Source organism: Pipistrellus hanaki (assembly GCF_964339955.1).
Source record: "Pipistrellus hanaki genome assembly, chromosome: 13".
In the NCBI taxonomy this organism is placed as follows: domain Eukaryota; kingdom Metazoa; phylum Chordata; class Mammalia; order Chiroptera; family Vespertilionidae; genus Pipistrellus; species Pipistrellus hanaki.
The window spans coordinates 48790051-48812276 of record NC_140515.1 but is presented as its reverse complement, the minus strand read 5'-3'; the positions used below and the strand labels follow the sequence as shown (position 1 = coordinate 48812276).

The 22226-nt window shown below is 46.9% G+C and overlaps 1 protein-coding gene across 1 annotated transcript in view; it reads right to left on the bottom strand.

The window, feature by feature from the left end:
- Window positions 1-296: 296 nt before the first annotated feature.
- GPD1L (glycerol-3-phosphate dehydrogenase 1 like) overlaps window positions 297-22226 on the bottom strand; it is a 30649-nt gene continuing 8719 nt past the window's right edge. Inside the window, exons 3-8 of the mRNA XM_084902157.1 lie at window positions 18701-18841; window positions 17222-17360; window positions 12184-12296; window positions 6710-6943; window positions 6101-6207; window positions 297-3263 (exon numbers count right to left, since the gene is read on the bottom strand). Of these exons, the coding sequence (XP_084758283.1) occupies window positions 3167-3263; window positions 6101-6207; window positions 6710-6943; window positions 12184-12296; window positions 17222-17360; window positions 18701-18841 (831 nt within the window). The 3' untranslated portion in view covers window positions 297-3166. The remainder of the gene's footprint in view (window positions 3264-6100; window positions 6208-6709; window positions 6944-12183; window positions 12297-17221; window positions 17361-18700; window positions 18842-22226) is intronic.

The window sequence follows — 22226 nt, the reverse complement described above, 5'->3', positions numbered from 1 at the left end:
TGTAGTTTTGAATAACAAATTTTTACTTACAGTGGGACTGGTATGGTAGTCTTCTAAATTCTTTGTTGTTAATCTTCATTCAAGGATATCTTCCCCATTGATTTTTAGAGAGTGGGAGAGAGGGAAGGAGGTGGGGAGGGAGGGAAGAAGGGAGGAAGGGAAAAAAGGAGAGGGAGGGAGAGAGAGAGAGAGAGAGAGAGAGAGAGAGAGAGAGAGAGAGAGATTGGTTGCCTTCCCAAAGTGTCCTAACTGGGGCTGTGTTTAAAGATTGGAATTAGAAATGAAGCCTTTCTTTTAAAAATTGCCTTTTTATTATTGTTAACACAGTACAATTCAGGGGGGGAAAGAGCTTCCCTAAATAGATAAAGCCATTAACTGATTTTAAACAAGGATAAGATCAGTAGCACAGGTTTGGGGGGGTTAAATGTTTATTAAATCAAGCTTTTAAATTATATCAATTATATCCATTATATCCACCTATATAGTCTGTAAACAAATACAGTACACATTTAAGTAAAAGGCTCTTTGATTAGAATTAATGGAAAAACTACAGAACCCTTCGCATGCTGGCGCCCCACCACTCCTCCGGCCGATGCCAGGGGCCTTGTTACAGTTACAACAGTTTAGTGAAAAACCAGGGCGAGTTCAGCTCCCTGGGTTTGAAGAGAACTGTCCCGAGTTACAGTAGGCTGGGATACAGCAAGGCAGCAGTGTAGTTTTTACATTCACAGATTGGCTGAAGTAGTACAGATTAAGCTTCTCTTCTGGATGTCTCCGCTTTGTTACCATGATTAGTGAGAGATGGTAGACCACAGGTGATTACAAAAATAGATAACTCACAGAGTAATAAATAGCAACAGCAGAGCACAAATGTATAATAAAATTTGCATTTTTCTATGATGTGCGGTATACCGTAAGTATGTTCCAGAGGTACAGTCAGCAGACTTCCATTTGCAAAGAAAAAAACCCTCACGTACAAACCCCGAGCAGAAAGGGTGAGTGCAGGTGAGAACACAAAAAAAAAAGACAGAATTCCTCAGCTCTGATTATCCTCCTCAATAGACACCACAATGAGCGCACGGCCCTTTTATGTATCTTAAAAAGTATGCTTTGTTACCTTTGTACAAACGTTTAAAAAACATGAATCACGTCACAAGCAAAAAATTGATTGACTTCATAGTGGCACTAAAATCAATAAAGCTTGGAGCATTTTGTGTGCTTTCACTTTACTTCTGTGGAGGGGGCTTTCTGACACCCCCCAAAGTGATTTGGATAGAGTTTTAAAAATTCCCACAGAAATAGAAAAGGTCAGAAAACCTCACAAAGTGACTGAAAAATCCATAAATATATATAAGTGACATTCGTATGTTCCCTAATAGTTTATCAAGTGCTATCTAAGGTCATTGTAATGCTATCCCGAAACCAATCTCATTTAAGAAGATACAGTGATTCCCATTCTAATTCTAGAATTAAAAGCACTTATTATTCCCCATAATGTGCGTTTCAGCGGAGCTGACACCTCCTTGGTTGTACTTGCCAGTGTCACCTTAAAGCTTCATCAGAGCTTCGTGGCAGGCCTGAGCTGGAAAGAGTGAGAGCGAACACTACCACAAGTTGTTATTCATCCTAATTTCGTGCGGGGGGGGGGGGGGGGGGGGGGGGGGGGGAGAGAGATGGGTAAACTTGAGTTATTGAAGGTGACCTCAGCCTAGAACAGTGTCTCTTGGAAACTTTTGCAGGTTTCCTGGCCAAAAAAAATCTCTGTCATCGAATGTGCTTGGGGCCTGGCTGGGTTACATAAACAGGTTCCGCTGGCATGCTAATAACATACATTCTACACCTTTCAAGATTCAGCTTTCCCCACACTCACCTGACCTTGGCCAGGAAATACCCAGAAGCCCCCACGGCTGGATCCCAGGACACTAGTTGCCTTGGAACAAGGGCTGAGAAATGCTATTGTAAAGTAAAATTTTCTACAGTAGTGCTTCTAAAATCGTAGTGAACATCAGAAACACGTGGGAGGGGTGTTAAAGCACAGATTCCGTTCCCCACTTCCGAGGTCTGCGGTGGGACCTGGGAGCCTGCATGTCTAAGAGACTCCAAGTGAAGCCGAGGAAGCCAGAGCCACACTTTGAGTGGCATCAGTCTAGACAATGCCTCACACACATCTCAGCTGCAGGAAGCCCTCCCAGGGCCTCTGGAAAGGCTGCCTGTGGCCTCTGACACAACCAATTAGCTGGAGGTCAACTCAGCCCAGGGACATCTGAGAAGGTCCCGGAGGCACCTGGGTGGGGCACCGGGGGTGGGCGGCGGAAAGCACTAGACCTGCCTCCTGACTCTGCCCTCTCCTTATCAGGTAACCAGGCACAGTGACAGCATCTTCAAAAGGAATAACAGCAGCCCCTCTCAGAGGATCTGTGAAGCTTAAAGGAAATGTTTGCACAAAACAAAAACCATTGCAGAAGTGTGGTTAATCAGCAGAATGTGTCCGTCACAGCAGGAAATTCCCAGAGGAGTTTTCTGTGTTCTGCACATCCTGGCAGCTCATGAAGAGAAAAAGAGGCTAAAAACGCAGAAAACTGCAGTGAGAGGGAGTTACAGAGTGGATTACCTAATTAAAAACATCTTGTTAAAAAAAAAAGAGAGAGAGATCAACTCACAAAGTCATTGATTATGCTGGCTTTGAGATAGTGTTTAAAAGTTACAGTCTGTTGATCTTTGAATGCATTCGCTCTTCCATTCTACCACGTTATCAATGCTGGTTAAATTTTAACATCAAGAGAAGGAGAGAAAAAAAATTCCTTCAAAGATATAAATTAGGTCTACAAAATTCAGCTGAGATAGTTCCAATCTTATAAACTACCACCGTGGGAAAGTTTCAAAAGTAATCTTTAAAAAGGACTTTTCATTTCGGTTCACGCATGCAAACATCCACAGAATGAGAAATGGACACACACACACACTCATGCATTCACATATGTGCATCTAGTTGTCGCCCAGTGCATCTTAGCCAATGATCTGCTTCTCGAGTTCAGAAACGAGCCTGTAAAAATTCATACTCATCCATGATGGGATTACAGTCAAGCCAACCTCTTGTTGCCAAGTCCCAGTTTCCACGTGAACCCCAAACGTGATTTACGCTGCCTGACGTGCTGCACGGTCCACTTTACAAATGCTCTGGGTGGCTCTGGAGGCAAGATAGCATCTCCTGCACGGGCCTGCCTTCATAGCAGATCTGATAGACAGCAGTAAACAACGGAAACCTAGTTGGGGGAAAATAGGCAAAGACAAGTTAAGCCATCTGGTTTACCTCAGACAACGGATTAGTTTTTCTGACCTAATGGACTGCAGATTAGTGTGCTACCTGTGACCATCTCCTACATTCCTTAAAAAAAAAAAAAAAAAAAAAAAAAAAAAAAAATATATATATATACACACACACACACACACACACACACACACACACACCTCATTCAGTCAAAGCAGGAGGCCTCTGAATTTGAACACTCGAGGGACAAGTGACCACGGTGATCATCGGGTCTACCAGTTTGGCTTTGTGGATAAAGAGACAGGGGCACAGAACAGCTAAAATGCCGGCCTAAGACTATGTGGCTAGTAAGATGCAGATGGCCTTCAACTCTGCCTCCTGCTCAGGGCTCTTTATTATTATTATTTTAAAAATTAATTTATTTTTAAAATATTTTTTTTAATTTAAATTTTATTTTATTGATTTTTTACAGAGAGGAAGGGAGAGGATAGACAGAAACATCAATGAGAGAGAAACATCCATCAGTTGCCCCCCCGCCGCACACTCCCCACTGGGGATGTGCCCTTGACCGGAATCGAACGTGGGACCCCTCAGTCCACAGGCCGATGCTCTATCCACTGAGCCAAACCGGTTTCAGCAGGGCTCTTTTTGTAGTAATGGAGGAGGAAGGAGAGAAGGATATAAGAGGGAGACCAGAGTCATGAGGGTCGGAATGAAAAAAAAAAAAAAATCAAGGCAAGAGGTGGCACCAAGGAGAAGGTTAGAGCTCGACTCCGTCTGTGCAGGTTGGGAAGCAGGTGCAGGGGAGGGAGAATCCCACATGCGCTACACGTTGGCCGGGAGGAGGGGGTGCCCCCTCCAGAGACCTCATTAGGCACCGGCACAGCTTGTTCAATGTCTAGCCCGAAGGGGGAAAATGGGACATGACTGAAGAGAGGCGTCTGCTCAGAGCCCAGCTTTGCCTCCTTGATTACATCTGCTTTTTACCGACCCCCAGAATGCCTGCTTCGGGCTGTGTCCTCCTGGGTGAAGCGATGAATGCAGACGGCCAGTCAATGCGTGAATTTATAAACTCGTCACACAGATCCCTCTTTTAAAATCGTGACTGGGAGATGCTAACCATCATCAAACACCCAGATATTTTTTTTTTTAAGACGTTAAACACATCCCTGATGAAGACAGAATGGCCATTGAGGAGGCCGGCCACGCACACCAGCGCGTCGCTGTCTGCTGTTAAATGTGTGAGGAGAACCATGCGTGTCGGAGGTGTTTTCCTGGAAGTCACGGTTTAAAGGCAATTCTCCTCCTCTGGGGGGCTTGTTGATGATTTCCATCTCTGCCTGGCCAATTTTGAAAGCCGTTTCGGAAATATAAAATGCAAATGAAAGAAGGAAGACAAATGCCCTGTCCTCCCTCATTTTCCACATTCCTTAAGAATTCTACGGGTAGAAAGAGGAGAGCAGGAAAAGGTAAGGATGCCAGGTTGGGACCAGCAGACACCTGGACGGACGTGAGAGGATGAAGGAAACACAACTAGAGAGACGCTGCCCATAACCTACATCCTGGCAGCATCCACAGAGCTGCCTTGCTCCCTACTCTCCGGGGCAACCAGACATCCCCTTTCCCACAGAATATTATGAAGAGTTATGGATACACAGAACACACTGCATAAGCATTAGAGAATAAGGGAGGGGGAGAGAGAGATGGAAACATCAATGTAAAGCATCATGATCATGGAGGAAGGCTCAACAAATAAGCAAGATAAAGGGCCAGGGGCAGCCTCGGGGTGGCTGGGTAGCTTCCATGGTGGCCGTGGAGCTTCCTTCCTCAATCGGGTGGCAAATCAAGCTGACCTGAGCCCACCTTCACCATGTGACCAGCCTGAAAAGTGCAGCGGAAACAAGATGCATACATGCATCCATCCGTCTAAACATCCATCCATCCATCCACATGAGGGCAGGCTGCAAGGTTGCTCACCAAACCTTCACACAGGTCCCTTCACTGCCTGCGACTGAGTTCTGGGGTTACGTGTCTTCCCTTTCACTTCTGAATTGCTTGGCAGTTTATTAATAAGACTAGAGGCCCGGTGCACAAATTAGTGCATGGGTGGGGTCCCTTGGCCTGGCTGTGGGAGTGCATTGATCACCAGGGGACAGCTCCTGCATTGAGCGTCTGTCCCCTGGTGGTCAGTGTGTATAATAGCAACTGGTTGACCAGTCATTCGGTCGTTTGATCGCTTGGGCTTTTTTTAAATTTATTTATTTATTTATTTATTTATTTTTAATATGTTTTATTGATTTTTTTACAGAGAGGAAGAGAGAGGGATAGAGAGTTAGAAACATCGATGAGAGAGAATCATCGATCAGCTGCCTCTTGCACACCCCCCACCGGGGATATGCCCGCAACCAAGGTACATGCCCTTGACTGGAATCGAACCCGGGACTTCTCAGTCCCCAAGCCGACGCTCTATCCACTGAGCCAAACCGGTTTTGGCTCGCTTGGGCTTTTATATATACATATTCTATCTTTTTACGAAGCCAACAAGGCATTCATTTATTATTTGTTTTAATTTAAAACGGGTAACACGTAGGTCTTACCAAACAACCTAGAGTCCTAAGCTTCCTATTTTATAATCCAAAGAATGAAGCTGTTCTTCCTGAAGCTGAGCTGGGTCTGTGTTTTGTGTCAACACCCATTTTCAGGTGTTGACACAAAACACAGGTGGGTGTTTCCTGCCACAGGCGTTCATGTCACACAAAGGACCAGGCTGGCGGTCACGAGGGGAGAGGGATGATAAGCGTTCCTCCGGTCTCGGGGAGACACGGGACTTACTTGTCCAGCAGCCCCTTCTGCTTGAGGATGCGGTACACTTCCGCAGAAGTCAGAGGTCCTTGGAGCTTCTGCCCATTCAGCATCTCCTTCTCCAACTCTTCAATGGTCTTAAAAAACAAAGGATGAAAAATAATCTACGGTAAGGACTAGAGAGTCACTCATTTCCAGAAGAGAGTGGGAAGGCGGAGCTGCACTCCTCTGCTACAAGCCCAAGAAAGATGAAGACGTACAAGATAGCCCGGCAGGCATGGCTCAGTGGTTGAGCGTTGACCTAGGAACCAGGAGGTCACGGTTTGATTCCCCGTCAGGATACATGCTCCGGTTGCAGGCTTCGGTCCCCAGTGTGGGGTGTGCAGGAGGCAGCCGATCAATGATTCTCTCTCATCACTGATGTTTCTCTTTCTCTCTCTCTCTCTCTCTCTCTCTCCTCTCTGAAATCAATACAAACACAGATGTACAAGATAAAGGATGTAAGACCGACTACTCAAAGTGAAAGCAGACAGGTAAACGGACAAACCAGCACACATCAAATCCTGGCCTCCCCGCCCCCACCCCAGCCCTGGGGTTACACAGGGGAGACGGGCGTGGGGAGGGCAGGCCAGGGGCTACCTTTCCCGTCCGGGCAAAGGCCTCGGCCACCCTGCGGTTCCGGCCCCCGTAGCAGGTGGTGATGAGGTCGGCCACGCCGCAGCTCTCCAGGAAGGTGGCCGTGGACACCTGGCCCTTGCAGAAGATCTTGGCGAAGGCGATCATCTCCATGAGCCCCAGGCGGATGACGGCGGCTTTGGTGTTGTCTCCGCAGTGGAGGCCGTCGCAGAAGCCCGCTCCCACCGCCACGATGTTCTGCGAAGGAGACAAGGAGGCCGGGAAGCTGTCACACATCCCTGCGGGGGAGGGTGCGAGGCGGGTGGGGAGAGGCCGGGACAGGACCGCTGGTTCCCGCAAAGCCCTCGGCTCTGCTCTTGGACCGTGAGCAAGAGAGATGAGAGAAGGGACCCGTTTTCAGGACGGGAGCCCAGATCCGGGGTCAGCAGGAGGCAGCAGTTGACGAGCTGTCAGCCAGAAAACTAGAACGCTGATAGTGGCCACTGGTTAAATACTGTTTGGGTCCACTGGGTTTGTTTTTGGGTTTGTTTTCAAATCAAATATTTTATTTAAAGATAACATTCATACAGGAAAGCAAAAATCATTAGTGCACGGCTTGAATTTTCACAAGTTGAACACGCCTATGTAACCAGCACCTTAAAAAAAAAAAAAAAAAAAAGGCCTAAACCGGTTTGGCTCAGTGGTAGAGCGTCGGTCTGGGGACTGAAAGGTCCTGGGTTTGATTCCGGTCAAGGGCATGTACCTTGGTTGCGGGCACATCCCCAGTAGGGGGTGTGCAAGAGGCAGCTGGTCGATGTTTCTCTCTCATCGACGTTTCTGGCTCTCTATCTCTCTCCCTTCCTGTCTGTAAAATATCAATAAAATATATTTTTAAAAAAATAGAACATAACCAGGGCCCCAGAGAGCCCCCCGCAACCCCGCCTACCAAAGGTAATCACTCCCCTGACTTATGACAGCAGATTCATTTTACCCGTCTTTAAACTTCATACAAATAGAATCATACAGAAAAGATCATGGAATCTTTTCTGTCTAGCTTTGTCTCAAATCTGACATGTTTGTGAGATTCAGCCCTGCTTTCACACGCAGAACAATTACTAGTATTTTCATTGCTGTACTGTATTCCACTGTGTGAACACAGTGCAACCTATTTATCCATTCTTTTATTGGTTGGCATTGGGGTAGCTTTCAGGTTGGGGCCACTATGAAGGGTGCTGTAAGGACATCCAGGTACGCACCCTTCGGCGACCACACACAGGCATTTCTCGTGGGTACATGCCTAGAAGCGGAATTGCTGGGTCATTACCTGTGCTAGACCTGTCTCTGCAGAAGGTGATCATCCAGTGGAGGGGTCAGCACTAAGGGCCGACTGCCTGGTTCCACAGCCCAACTCTTCCCTGTGCCTGCCTGCTTCCACTCTGTGGCCTATTTGGCCTGGCCACCCCCTCCTCCCTGGGTCAGAGACCTGCCTGAACCCTGCGGTTAGATGTCAGCGGGGAGTGCCCACCCACCTGCCTGCCTGCATGGAGGCTCAGGAGGAGAAAAGATTTACGGGAGCAAATAATAACAACCTAAGTTAACCTTAGCAAACTGTTCTCAACGCTTCATATATTATTGACGCATTCAATCTTCACAGCATCCCTACGAGGCAGGTCCTCGTAGATGCGAGGCGGGAAGTGAGGAAACTCAAGCACACAGGATAAGGAGCCTGCAGGGTCCCACAGCCGGGACCTGCAGAGCTGGGTCTCCAGCCCAGGAGCCGGCTCCCCAGTCCTCTCAAGGGAGGTAACACCTCGCTGCTCCAGAGCAAGATGAGGACTTTCTAATAGGGAGAGCTGGCCCCACCCAACTTAGACAAAGGGGCAAGCTGTCAGCCACTGGAGCATCCAGCCCTGAGCTCTGAAGAACTGCCTCTGACCCCCACGTCACTGCACCCAGAGAAAAGGCGGACGAGGGTGCCCATGGCCTGGGGACCCTTTCACTGCAGGGTACACAGGTCAGGGCCACCTCACTGTCTCCACTAGACAGCCAACCTCCCCCTAGCGGCCGGGATGGGGGGAACAAGGGGCTACGGCAGCGTAAACTCTTCCTTCCCAGAGGACCTCGGGCCCCAACCCAGTTGAATCTATCATGGATCTTGAAATCCTTGCTCAATCCCTCTCTCTCTCTCCCACTTATCACTGTCAAAAGAAAGATAAATACACGTAGCCAGTCAGATCGTGTTTGCATAGCATCCGAGCAGATGTCCTCCGAGGTCGCTCAGCTGTGAAAGTTATCGTTATCCACCGTGCATTTAAATCTGCTCTAAACTGCTCTGGAGCTAAAAATACCTCGGTTTTCGGGAGACAGACGTGCTGAAGCCCTTCTCCATGTCCTGGGTGATGGCATTCACCCGCCCCGACGTACCTGCCTTTGCAATTCTGCTTTGGGGCAGGGTGGGGGGGGGAGGGGGGGACTCGATTCCTCCGGCTCCCATCCCCTTCTCCCAGGAAAGGATTATAACACTGACGAGGCGGCCCAGGCTGCCCGAGGGCCATGCCGACACCAATGGCTCCACGGACACCTAGCTAGTGCTCACTGTTTTCTGCGAGTCCAAACCCAACCGGCTGGTCTGGAGGCCGGCTCCCAATGCCCGGGGCCTCAGACGGAGCTCTGTCTGTCTAGGAGCGGGGGGGGGGGGGGGGGGGGGCCTCACCCTAAGGAGACGCAGCACGTGGGGTTGCAGGCGGGACCCCGGAGGAGGCAGCCTGGCTGGGATGAAGCCGAGGGGGCCCGCGTCAAGCCCACGCCTGGTCCGCCAGGCCCCGCACCGGGAAAGCAGCTGTCTCAGGTCCCTAAACGCTTCTGTGACAACGTAAATATTTTATGTCCGCTTATCCATTACAGCAGCCAGTAGCCACTGGCTACTGACACTCACATGGTTACCGAGCCTTTGAAATGGGGCTACAGTGGCTCAGAAACGGAATTACCTATTTTTTTAAAGTGTGAATTAACTTGAATGTAAATGTAAACAGCCATATATGGCCAAAGGGGTCTGGCAGGGGCCCTGGCTAGAGACTAGGCACGAGGCCGTCCTCACAGCAAGGTCTGTCACAGCCAAAAACCCTGGAGGAAACCTACATCCGCAGCAAGGAGGGGTGGTTAACCTCACCACAGACAGCCCTACGAGGGACGTCCTGAGTCTGGGGCACAGGCTGTGGGTTTATCCCCTTCTTCCAGAGTAATAGAGTCCCTGGTTGTCATGCATGGCTCCGGGGAGGGAGGAGGGGCATTTCCCAGCCTCCCTTGCAGCTGGGTATGGTCACACCATTAAGCACTGCCCATTGAGAGGAAGGCAAAGGACTTCCAGGACCTGCCTTAGAAGACAGGTGCCGCGTGGTCCTTGTCCTTTGTTCCTACTTTTTTCACCCTGCCAGGAAGGCAGATGTGATGGTTAGAGCTCCGGTCACCATCTTAGAACGTAAGGATGATGAAGCGGTTCAGCACGGGCCTGCCCAACATGGGCCACTTTGGCGCGTGAACCCAGAAACCCCAGGAGCCTTGCCTCCTTCCTCAGCCCAGAAGTCACGTGAACTTCCTTTCCCCTTTCCGTCTTGGAACCTCTCAGATATGTGGGGGTCTCTGAGTTGGTCAGGAATAGGGGGTTCCCGTACATAAGTATGTAATTAAATTTCCTTATTTTTCTCTTGCTAATCTGGCTCATAGTCAATTTTTAAAAATATATATTTTTTGATTTTTTTTTTTTTTTTTTTTTTTTTTTTTACAGAGAGGAAGGGAGAGGGACAGAGAGTTAGAAACATCGATGAGAGAGAGAGACACTGATTCAACTGCCTCCCGTACAGCTCCCACTGGGGATGTGCCCGCAACCAAAGTACATGCCCTTGACTGGAATCAAAACTGGGACCTTTCGCCGAAACTGGTTTGGCTCAGTGGATAGAGCATCGGCCTGCGGAATGAAGGGTCCCGGGTTCGATTCTGGTCAAGGGCATGTGCCTTGGTTGCGGGCACCCAAGAGTCTTCTCCCCCAGCACAGGATCTCACAGCATCCCCATCCACCACCCAAAATATCCAGTCACTTAAAAACAGCTCTGGAGCCACACAGACCGGCGCGGAGCAATTAGGCATTTGTGATGGTCCTGCTGCCGGGTGGTCATTAAACTAACGAAGGGCCATTTAAAACACATAAAAATCCCAACCAACAAACACAAAACAGAGCAGCCAAAGCCAGCGTCTCAAATATATAACAGGACCTGCCTAGAATGAGAAGAATACCCCCAAGCATTTAGAAATATGGGCACATGCTACTTGGGGGCCAAGGTCTTTGATTGGCTTTAATTTTTTAAAAGTCTCATTGTACAGGGACATGTGACCGCACGTATACACACATGATTAATTCTAGAAAGCGGCTTTAAATTCTGAGGAGAAAACAAGATGTACAGTTTAGAGAAAGAGTGGGAAGGCATTTTTATTTTTATTTTTTGGATCTTGGTCTCCTCAACATTCTTTTCATGATTGCAATTCTCACCTAACCAAGTGAGTGAATGCCACATCCCCTGATTTCCTTCCCTACGTACTCAAATTCCTGAAAAGCAGTTTTTGCTGCAAAAGAAATGATTCAGCAACCTAGCTCCAGGCTACTTCCCAGAGCCAGGATAGTGAGAGGTACCTTGACCTAGTCTTTAAAAAGTAGAAGCAAGCCCGGCCAGTGTAGCTCACTGGTTGAGCATTGACTCACGAACCTGGAGGTCACGGTTCAATGCCAACTCAATTACATGCCCAGGTTGCAGGCCTGATCCCCAGTGAAGGGTGTGCAGGAGGCAGCCAATCCATAATTCTCTCTCATCATTGATGTTTCTCTTTCTCTGAAATCAGTATGTATATATTTTTTAAGTGGAGGCAAGTAAAGAGCCCAAGTGTGAAAACTTCCCTTTATTTTACCCTCCCAAGCCCCTCGCCAATAGGAATGCTTCTTGAATCTGACCTTCCCCCTGAGGTAAAACGATTCTTGAAAAAAGAAACCTTCCTAAGCAGTAGACTCCTTTCCTTTAACAAGAACAACCCACTGAACCACCACACCAACAGGGTGTGTAATTCAGAGGAAACAGCTCCTTTTCCTACTCGCAATAACACGTAGGAGAAACGAGTGAATGAACAGGAGACTTTGCCCCCAGGTAGACCTCTACAATCGAGGTGCTCGCCATGCTTCCCAAATATTAATGTTGCCAACTGCCCAAAGAACAAAACACTGCAGTTCTCCCAGATTTATAAACGCAAACCAGAAGTGGGAGAGGAGCCGGACCCACCCAGGAAAGGCGCGGGCAGAGCAGGAAGGGATGAACAAGGCCCTCCATTCACTATTCTTTGCCGTGGTGAAGTGCACGGAACACGGGGCCCATTCTTCCGGGTTAGATTCAGCCGCGCTGACAGTGGCCATGCGTGACGGACCCCTCCCCCCAGCAGGAATAAAAGGCTGGCTTTACCTTCAGAGCCCCACAGAGCTCAACCGTGTCTGCGTCCTCAACCACCGTGATGCGGAAATTCGGAGTCTGCAGGAGTTCTTTGAAGAGAAGGCCATTCTCCATTACTTTGCTGCCTGTTGAAAAGTTAGGGGGAAAAAGGAAGCTCAGAACAGCCTCTAATTTTAACTTTTCACACCTAGCACAAAAGTTTTAAATACGTTCTTCCTTATTATAGCAGTAACATATGGTCATTATAGAGAATGTACAAAATTCGTCAAGAGTAGAAGTAGAAGATAAAAATATTCCAGAATTCCACCACAGATGATCACTCACAATTTGGCAGACATCTTCAATGGAAGGAAGTATGAATATACATAGCTGTTCTCAAACCTGGGAACATACTGTATATGTGGTTCCCATTTTATGGCACAAACTGACGTTCTTTTCTTTCTTTTTTATTTATTGATTGATTTTAGAGAAAGAGAGGAAGGGGGAGAGAGAAACATCAATTTGTTGGCCCACTTCTTTACTCATTCATTGGCTGACTCCTCTACGTGCCCTGATTAGGGATCAAACCTGAGACCTTGGCGCATTGGGATGATGCTATAACCAACTGAGCTACCCGGCTAGGGCCTCTGCATGACTAATTTTCAATGACAGCATATCTTTCTTACATCATTTTCTTTCTTTCTTTTTTTAAGTTTTTTTTTTTTATTTCTTGTTTTTTGCTTTTGTTTTTTAATAATATATTTTTGTTGATTTCAGAGAGGAAGGAAGAGGGAGAAAGAGAAACCTCAATGATGAGAGAATCATTGATCGGCTGCCTCCTGCACAGCCCCCGCTGGGGATCAAGCCTGAAACCGGGGCATGTGCCCTTGACCAGAATCAAACCTGGGACTCTTCAGTCTGCAGGCCCGACGCTCTATCCAGTAAGCCAAACTGGCCAGGGCTTGTACAACATTTTTAATATCTGCTTTTTATTTTATTGTGTCCATGTATTATATCTAAGTATCTTTTTAGTGTTTGAAATCTAACACTGTTGCCAACTTTTTGCTACCATGAACACTTATAAGCTGGATTCCTGTGTTTATATCTATTACAGATTATTGTTAAAAATCAATTAAAAACAAACAAAAGTAAAACGTGACACATAAAACCTGATGTGAAGTGTGCTCTGGCTGTTGGGGGCCTAGAAGGGAGGGCTTAGCTCTAGAAATCAGACGGTAAACCCACCAGCCAACTCCTGGCTCCCAAGTCAACGCCTCCACCGGATGGCAGAACGCTCACTGAAGGCTACAGCACGAGGGCTCTGCCTGCTTCTGGGCCAGCGGTCACCAACTTTTGTTTTCAAGGAAATCTTCCATAACAAAATGTCTAAAATGTCTACACCCAATACCTAGAAGCACCTCTCCTATTCTACATGGCATTGCTATTATCAATTTAGTGGAGTTCTCCTTTTTTCCAAATATAACTGAGTCAGTCTGAGCAAACTGTCCTCTTCCACCAGACCACCTGGGTGATTCTGTGCAATTCTGTCTCATCACCCGGGTTGGGTCAGCTGGCCCCCAGCCTCCACACCATGACATCACTGCTGTCTCTCTCTCCTCTGTCCCTCACCACGGCCACTGCTCAGTGCCTCCAACATGAAGGATGCTTCTGAGCATCGCGTGACGCTCATCCAGCTGCTGCTGTGAGCCACCTGAGAAGCGGGCTCTCCGTTTGCCACAGGCACAAAGTGGGATCCGTCAGGTCTTCTGCGGCAGCAAATTACTCACAGTGTCGACGAGAAAGGTGAGGCTGATTTACAGCAATCAGCACTGTTTCTCCAGTGTACTTTGAGAAGATTATTTTACATCATGGGTAAGAAAGCCCTAACCGTGTTATGATTATTACCAGTCATAAGCAGTAATGTGGCCAGCAGGGCCCCAGACCATCTGGTACGGAACAGGTAATGCCCTACCGCCATGTGGAAGGGCCGCTCCAAACTCAGTATGAACCAAAGGACAGGAAATTCTTCTTCTCTTTCATGCCAAGTCAGGGAGAGAGTCCACCTCTTTAATGACTCCTTTGAAACCCTGGACACAATCCAGGGGTGAGTGGAGAGAGTGTGGAGACACAAATGAAATAAAAAATGGTCAGTCCTGGCCAGGTAGCTCACTTGGTTAGAGCGTGCCTGACACATAACAGGCTTTGAAAAATATTTGGGGGACGGCTGAGTATAAGTATTGGATTCTGTGAGATCAGTCCCAAAAAGGAAGGGAACTCTTACCACAAGGGGGCACCATAGTTCACCATGCCAGTTAATATTTCTAGATGATACAACAATGCCATTTTCTCTTCTTCTTCAGGCTCAAGTGGGGTGAAATCCCTGCATCTACCATAATTAAAAATGTGTTTGTTGCTAAGGTCATCAAGAAAGGGGATCTCGCCGAAACCGGTTTGGCTCAGTGGATAGAGCGTCGGCCTGCAGACTGAAAGGTCTGGAGTTCGATTCCGGTCAAAGGCATGTACCTTGGTTTCGGGCACATCCCCAGTAGGGGGTGTGCAAGAGGCAGCTGATCGATGTTTCTAACTATCCATCTCTCTTCCTCTCTGTAAAAAAATCAATAAAATATATTTTAAAAAAAGAAAAGAAAAGAAAAAAAAGGGGGATCTGGGTAAGCACAGCCCAATGATCAAATACAGGAAATTTGATGTCAGTGCAATAATCTGGCACACAACCATATTCCAATCTTAACAATGATGGCAATGCTGTCTTTCAGTGTTGTCCTTCACTCCCTGACCTTCTTTAGTCTGTGATAATCCCGTAAGCCTTTTATTGCCATTTATGATCCAACCCACACTGAAGGCAGTGGAAGCACTGGGTGAACAGAAGCCACAGGGAAAGAGGTGGACTTCTGTGCATTTGTCTGTCTTTACAAACCAAAAGAATCTATTGCACCCCACTGGAAACCTTCCTACAGCAAACAGAGCTTAGAGGCAGGTAAAAATCCTCACCAAAATCTATAGGTAAACACAAGGTTTAAATCAGGGATTGGAGAGCAAGGCTCAGCCTCATGGAATGATTGGGATAACCAGTCCATTCCAACCTACTAACTGACAAAACAGATTGCCAATCGATTATTGGCAAATAGGACTTTGTTGGAACAACTGGTTACTGAATTGCATAATAATTTCACAGGCTATATTAAATCACAGATGGATAAAAGAATCAACTGTGAAAAAAATAAAACCTTTATATACAGTGGTATATATGCATATGTACATTTTTTTTTTCTTGGAAGAATACTTAGAAACTGCTAACAGTGATTCCCTCTGGGAAGAGGGAGTAGGTAGGAGATTACCATCTTGATTCTAATTTTGTACCTTCTTATATGTTTGAGTTGCTTTATCTGTGGTTGTATCACATTTAAAAATATCAACCTGGGAAATGGTGTTCTAGGCCACTTCGTTTTCTTCTTTATATTATTTGTTATACCTCTCCTCTCCAAAAATATTATTTCTCAAGAAAGTGCCCACACATATGGGATTGTCAACGGAATACTATGCAGCAATAAAGATGTATGTTGATGGACTTTTAAAGTTGTTATATATTAAGAAGGCGACTATAAAATAATATGGATTTAAACTACAAACCATAAACTTTGCGGACAAATAGAGAAAAAATAATGAAAATCAAGTGAAATAATAAAAATGGTTTTGTTTTGATGACCTCTATTTTCCACACTAATGACATAATATTGAAGCAATTTTTAAAAAAGCGAAAAATGCAACAACAACAAAAAGTAAAATTGCAGCAATGTATGAGACTCAGAAGCTACATCTCTCATGCATCCCATCATAGTCAGGAGAGCCTGACCTCCCTCAGAGCTTCCGGGTACAAGTCCGCTGGGGTGAGATGACTCACACTGCCCGAGTGTTTGACAAGGGTGGAAGTTAAGTTCTCAAGTGGCAGAGACATTTAAATAAACTCTTGCAAAACAACTGCAAATACAAACATATTCCTCTTCTACTCGCCCTTTACTATGGGACTGAGCACTTGAGAATTCCAAAGCCCTAAAGAAAAAACATTTTTTTACTTCAAGGTTGTATTTAAGACTAGAAAGAACTTTCTCTTTCAGGGAACAGGAGATCCTAGTTCATGCCCGGGGTTGTGTGTGAGCTGTGTGACCTTGGGGCAGGTAACTTATCCCCTGAGCCTCAGCCTATTCACCTGAAAATAGGGGTCACTCCCACCCATTTTCAGACCTCAACGAAACCCAATGATGATCCAGATGCTGGCATCTGTGAGTAAAAAAACGCTGGCTAGCCAAAACCGGTTTGGCTCAGTGGATAGAGCGTCGGCCTGCAGACTGAAAGGTCCCGGGTTTGATTCCGATCAAGGGCATGTACTTTGGTTGCAGGCACATCCCCAGTGAGGGGTGTGCAAGAGGCAGCTGATCGATGTTTCTAACTCTCTATCCCTCTCTCTTCCTCTCTGTAAAAAAATCAATAAAATATATTTTTTTAAAGGAAAGAAAAGACAAGAAAGGAAAAGGAAAGAAAAGAAAAAGCTGGCTTTCTGCCGGGACCGATTTGACTCAGTGGATAGAGCGTCGGCCTGCGGACTGAAAGGTCCCGGGTTCGATTCCAGGCAAGGGCATGTATCTTGGTTGTGGGCACATCCCCAGTAGGGGGTGTGCAAGAGGCAGCTAAAAAAAAAAAAAAAAAAAAAAAAAAGCTGGCTTTCTAAGGCCAGGAGAGCCCCTCCATGGACGTGACCACCTGCTCGTTGGCACAAGCAACCTTTATTTCTGTGTTTAACCTGGATAAATGTTATTGGGTCACGATGGGTCAAAATGGTCCCCAGGGTTTTCCTTTCATCCTGGGAGTTGCTGAAACACTTCAGTCCCACAGAAGGGCCTCTTTGCATAAAACCCCAACCCGCTAAAGGTCCACCGCAGGAATGTGAAGGGGAATGTGAAGGGTACAGGGAAGAGTCCACTCCAGGAAGTCTCAGACAGGGGAGATGCACATGTAAAAACACCAGAGGCCCCGGCCCCCGTGCCCCGCAGCTCACCGATGGTGGTCTCACAGAACTTCTCCGCGGCCACCTCATTGGCAATGTTGGCTCCCATCAGCACGCTGATGTCAATGCCCATCTTCTCTCGGATGATGTCGGAGATGAGTTTCAGCCCCTGGGGGCCCTCGTCTATGCCCTGGAAGGAGGTGAAGAAGTTAGGGAAAAACAAGAGAAGAGGTATGGGATCACCACTGTGTAAGTTATCTAGATTCAGACATCCAATACTATGTGCATCTTGAAAAACATCTCTGGCAAGAGAAAACACACCCGCTGAGAATGTGCTGCTTTAAGAATAACAAGAAGATGAACAGGCGGAACCACCCAGGTTAAGATACAGAACATGACCAACACCACAGAAATCCCTGTGTCTCTCCCCAAGTCCATCCCTTCTCTAGGGTGAACCACTATCCTAAATCCTACATGCACCGTTTCCTTGATTTTCTTTCTTTTTTTTAAAAAAACTTATTGATTTTTAGAGAGAAGGGAGAGAGAAGAAACACCGATTTGTTGTTCCACTTATATTCATTGATTTTTTAAAAATATAATTTTATTAATTTCAGAGAGAAAGGGAGAGATAGAAACATCAGTGATGAGAGAGAATCACTGACTGGCTGCCTCCTGCATGCCCCTTAATGGGGATCAAGCCTGCAACTTGGGCATGTACCCTTGATTGGAATAGAACCCTTCAGTCCATAAGCCGACACTATCCACTGAGCCAAACCAACTAGGCCCTCTGTCTGTCTTCCCCTCTCTCTAAAAATATAGTCAGGTGAAGATTAAAAAATTTTTTATTTATAAAAGTAATAGGTGTGCTGTTTTATTAATGCAATTAGAAAGAGATGTCATGGCAGGTCTAACAATTATCATAATTTCAAAGTAGATGAGCATAAATAACATTTGAGCTATCCGACATGACCACATCCCCAATTTCTATTGACAAGAGGGGCCCAGGTCCTGCTAATAATGTTACCGAAATTCTGCCTTGTGGTTTTCCTCTGCAAACTAGGAAAATGCTCATTTTAGTTAGAGGTTCAAACTAATAAAAATGCAATTTCTCCCCCACAGTTAAGACAATGGACCTCCTGAATTCTGTCCATGGATCCGTGGCAGTGGTTCGTTAGTGGGACTGCTAGTTAAAAACTCCCTCTTTAGGGAAAATATCAGGCGTGGGAATTAATAGACCGCTGGTGATTTCCAGAGTGTGGGCGAGACCCAGGACCTAGTCGGGAAGGTTCTTTCTGACAACAAGGCCCCCCAGGAGGAGCCACCCCCACATCGGCCCGAGAAAGCAGCCTCCACCTAAATCCGAGCTTAGATGACCTTCTGGACATCTTTACAAAAACCAAACCCCTAAATCCTGCCACCACCTCCCCTTCACTTCCTTGTCTCCAACAGATAAAAGTGAGAGGAAGCGACATTTCCCAGGATGTTTCTGGCGACGTTTTCCTGCCTCAGTCACCACCTCTGGCGTGTCACCTTGATGAGCGTGATCCCCCGTGCTTTCTTGGGCACTTTCCCGGTGATCTCGTCGCAGATCCTGTGGATGAACTGGTGGGGGATGACGAACACCAGCATGTCTGCGTCCTGCACGGCCTCTTGGAGGTTCGGGACGGCAACCTGCCATGGCGAGGAGGAGGAGGAGACGGTTACTCCTCTACCCAAACGTGCCGAGCCACGTGATGTCATTCTCAGACCCTTTATCACAGGGGTCCTCAAACTTTTTAAAGTGGGGGCCAGATCACGGTCCCTCAGAGAGCTGGAGGGCTGGACTATATGAACTACTAATTCCTACTGTAACACCTTGGCTGCGCTCACTGCCCAAAAAACCTGGCGGGCCGGATCAGACTCCTCTGCAGGCCACATGTGGCCCGCGGGCCGTAGTTTGAAGACCCCTGCTATCAGATGCCTACTATGTGCACAGCACAAGCTCTGTGCGGACAGACAGTCCAGGCAAGTGTAGGCTGTGCTCTGCCTTCCTCATTCCCAACTTGCTCCTGAAGCCAGGCGGGTCCTGCCTCTCCATGTCTCAGTTTCCTTACCTGTAAAAGGAGTCGTCAGAATACTGTGTGGGCTGTTCCCTGTTGCTCCCCCACACCATTTTGTGCCCTTCTTTGCCCCACTCTGCTCCCTGGGAGGCTGCTTATTATGAGCTGTTTCCTTTGGGCATTTTGCTCTCTGCCTTCCAGTTGCTTCAGCTAAAGGGGGGAACGGTCAGGGGACCCGAGCTGGGACGACCTAGCAATTTAGGTGGAATTGGCCACGCCCTTGCTCCACAGGTGACCTTTAACTTGTTCAAGCCAATGGGCACATAGAAGGCCTTGCACTGCCATGGAAATAGCTAGTTCTCCCCTCCAATTCTTTCCATCAGATACCCGGACAAACCTAACTTCCTAAATCAGAACCCTAAGGATCCTTTCTCTCCCCACCACCAGCATCAAGAATAACCATGGGCCTGAAACTAATCTACACTAAGAAAAGAGAAATATTCAAATTGACCATTCCTCTATGACATCCACCAGCCAATCAGGAGTGAGTATGCAAACCAACTAAACAAAGATGGCAGGTTAATTTGCATACACAGACACAAAAAGAAGACTGAAGGCTCCGGCCCCGAGCGAAGACTGAAGAGGCTTGGCTTCTCTGCTGCAGCTGGAGCAGAAAAACCAAGCCTCCCTGGCTTGGCTTCTCCACTGGGGCTGGAGCAAAGGTCTGGGTTTTGGGTGCTGGAGAAAAACTGATGCCAGCAGCCAGGGGAAGGAAGGCCTATTGCACAAATCGTGCAACAGGCCTCTAGTAAAAAAATGTTAACTATCAACCGTCGGTAAAAATTTATAAAAAGAATAACCATGGGAAATGCTGCCTGGCCTTAGTTCTGTGACACAGAATAGAGAATCATCATCGTTAGAAGGCAACAGATTCAGCAGGCACAGGAGTCAGTCCACCAGGAATCAAATTCCAACCCGAGGTCTAGCTATGTGGCCTCAGACAAGTTCATTAACCTCTCTGAGCCTTGGTTTCTTCCCCTATGAAATCAGAATCATCAGCATAACAGGAAAACTCAGAGTTTCAACCTGTTAGAATAAAAAGGAAGGAAGGAAGAAACAACAGGCCATAACAGAGTCGCTTTTGCTAAGCCAGGTCACCAACACAAGACTTAATAACTAACCTAATTGCAGTTTTAGCCTCTCTGGGGAGTGGACTGTTTAAACCAATCACTCTGAATTACCTGATCAACACTAGTGAGGTAATCTGCTCTAAAATCCCCTGCTTTCCTCTACAGGACAGTGACTGTGCCTGAAATAAACTCTTTTATTTTATTTAAAAAATATATTTTTATTGATTTCAGAGAGAAAGGGAGACAGAGATATAGAAACATCAATGATGAAAGAGAATCATTGATCAGCTGCCTCCTGCACGCTCCCTATCCAGCCCATAACCCAGGAATGTGCCCTGACAGAGAATGGAACAGTGACCTCTTGGTTTATAGGTTGACGTTTAATCACTGAGCCATTCCTGCTGGGCTAACCCACTCTTTTAACTTTCTTGCCCCACTCTCTTCCTGCCCATAAAAACCTCCCATTTTGTACAACACCTCTGAGCACCTCTCTCATTGCTAGGTGGAATGCTAGATGCAATTCATGAATAGCTTAATCAAAGCCAATTGGGATCTCAAGTTTACTGGGTTGAATTCTGTTCTTTACCAAACCTGAGAGGGTTATTGAGAGCATGGGACAATATCCATGAACTACTTAGCATAGTGCTTAACACGAATGAGCACTGTACCCAAAGCCAAGCAACAGTCTTCAGCGAGCCAGGTCTCTGTCAGTCCCAACTCCCGGCACTTGTCAGGTTACAGACCTGCCCCCGCTACCGGACTCATAAGGTCATCTTACTCCTCTCTCTGTCTCCAGCCCCCAACACTCGGCTTGGCATGCACAGTGCCCGCTCAGCCAGGTTTGGTGAGTGAATATGTGCAGGGATGGGTATTTCATTAACAAAGGAGAAGAGCTTTGCTAGTTAACCACAGGAATGAGGCAGCCTCGGGGGTCTGGTTTCCAAATAATTGCAGAAAGCTGCCAAAGGGTGACCCTGGCAACAGAAGTTCATAAACTCCACTCAGACAAGCAGCGGGGTACCCTCCTTTGGTGTCACATGCTCATTTCTTCCTTCCCCAGCAAGTCACTGGAATGAGGCCATGTAAGTAACCTATATTTTCCCCTCCCAGACCTAATAAGCTTGAATTTTAAACTGTCAGTCTTACAATTTTCTACTTTTTTTTCCCCCTCCTGATCTTCTGTAATTTAGCCCTTGACCCTGACGATAATTACAGGCCAAGGTCAAGTGTCCTAGGGAGTGGATCAAAGTCCACGTACTCAGAAAAGATATATTAGGAAATACCAGGGGACACGAGCAGCCAAAGGCAAGGTTGTTAGTCCAGCTTTGATGGGACCTGCACTTTGAATGCTAAGATAGTAACCTGTTATGAGCTAAATTGTGTCTCCCCGAGATTCCAAAGTCATAACCCTAGTACCTCGGAAGGTGACTTGTGTTTGGAAACAGGGTCTTTGTAGAGGCAATTAGGTTAAAACAAGGTCCTTAGGAGACGCCCTAATATCGTGGTTGGCAAACTGCGGCTCGAGAGCCACATGCAGCTCTTTGGCCCCTTGAGTGTGGCTCTTCTACAAAATACCACGGCCCGAGGGAGTCTATTTTGAAGAAGTGGCATTCGAAGTTTAAGTTTAAAACATTTGGCTCTCAAAAGAAATTTCAATCGTTGTACTGCTGATATTTGGCACTGGTGACTAATGAGTTTGCCAACCACCCCGTAACACGATTAGGACACAGACAACACAGAGGGAAGACCATGTGGAGACACAGGAAGTGTGGCCACCTACAGGTCAAGGAGAGAAACTTCAGGAAACACCAACCCTACTGACATCTTGATCTTAGACTCAAAGCCTTCAGCATTGTGAACAAATAAAATTCTGTGGTTTAAGCCATC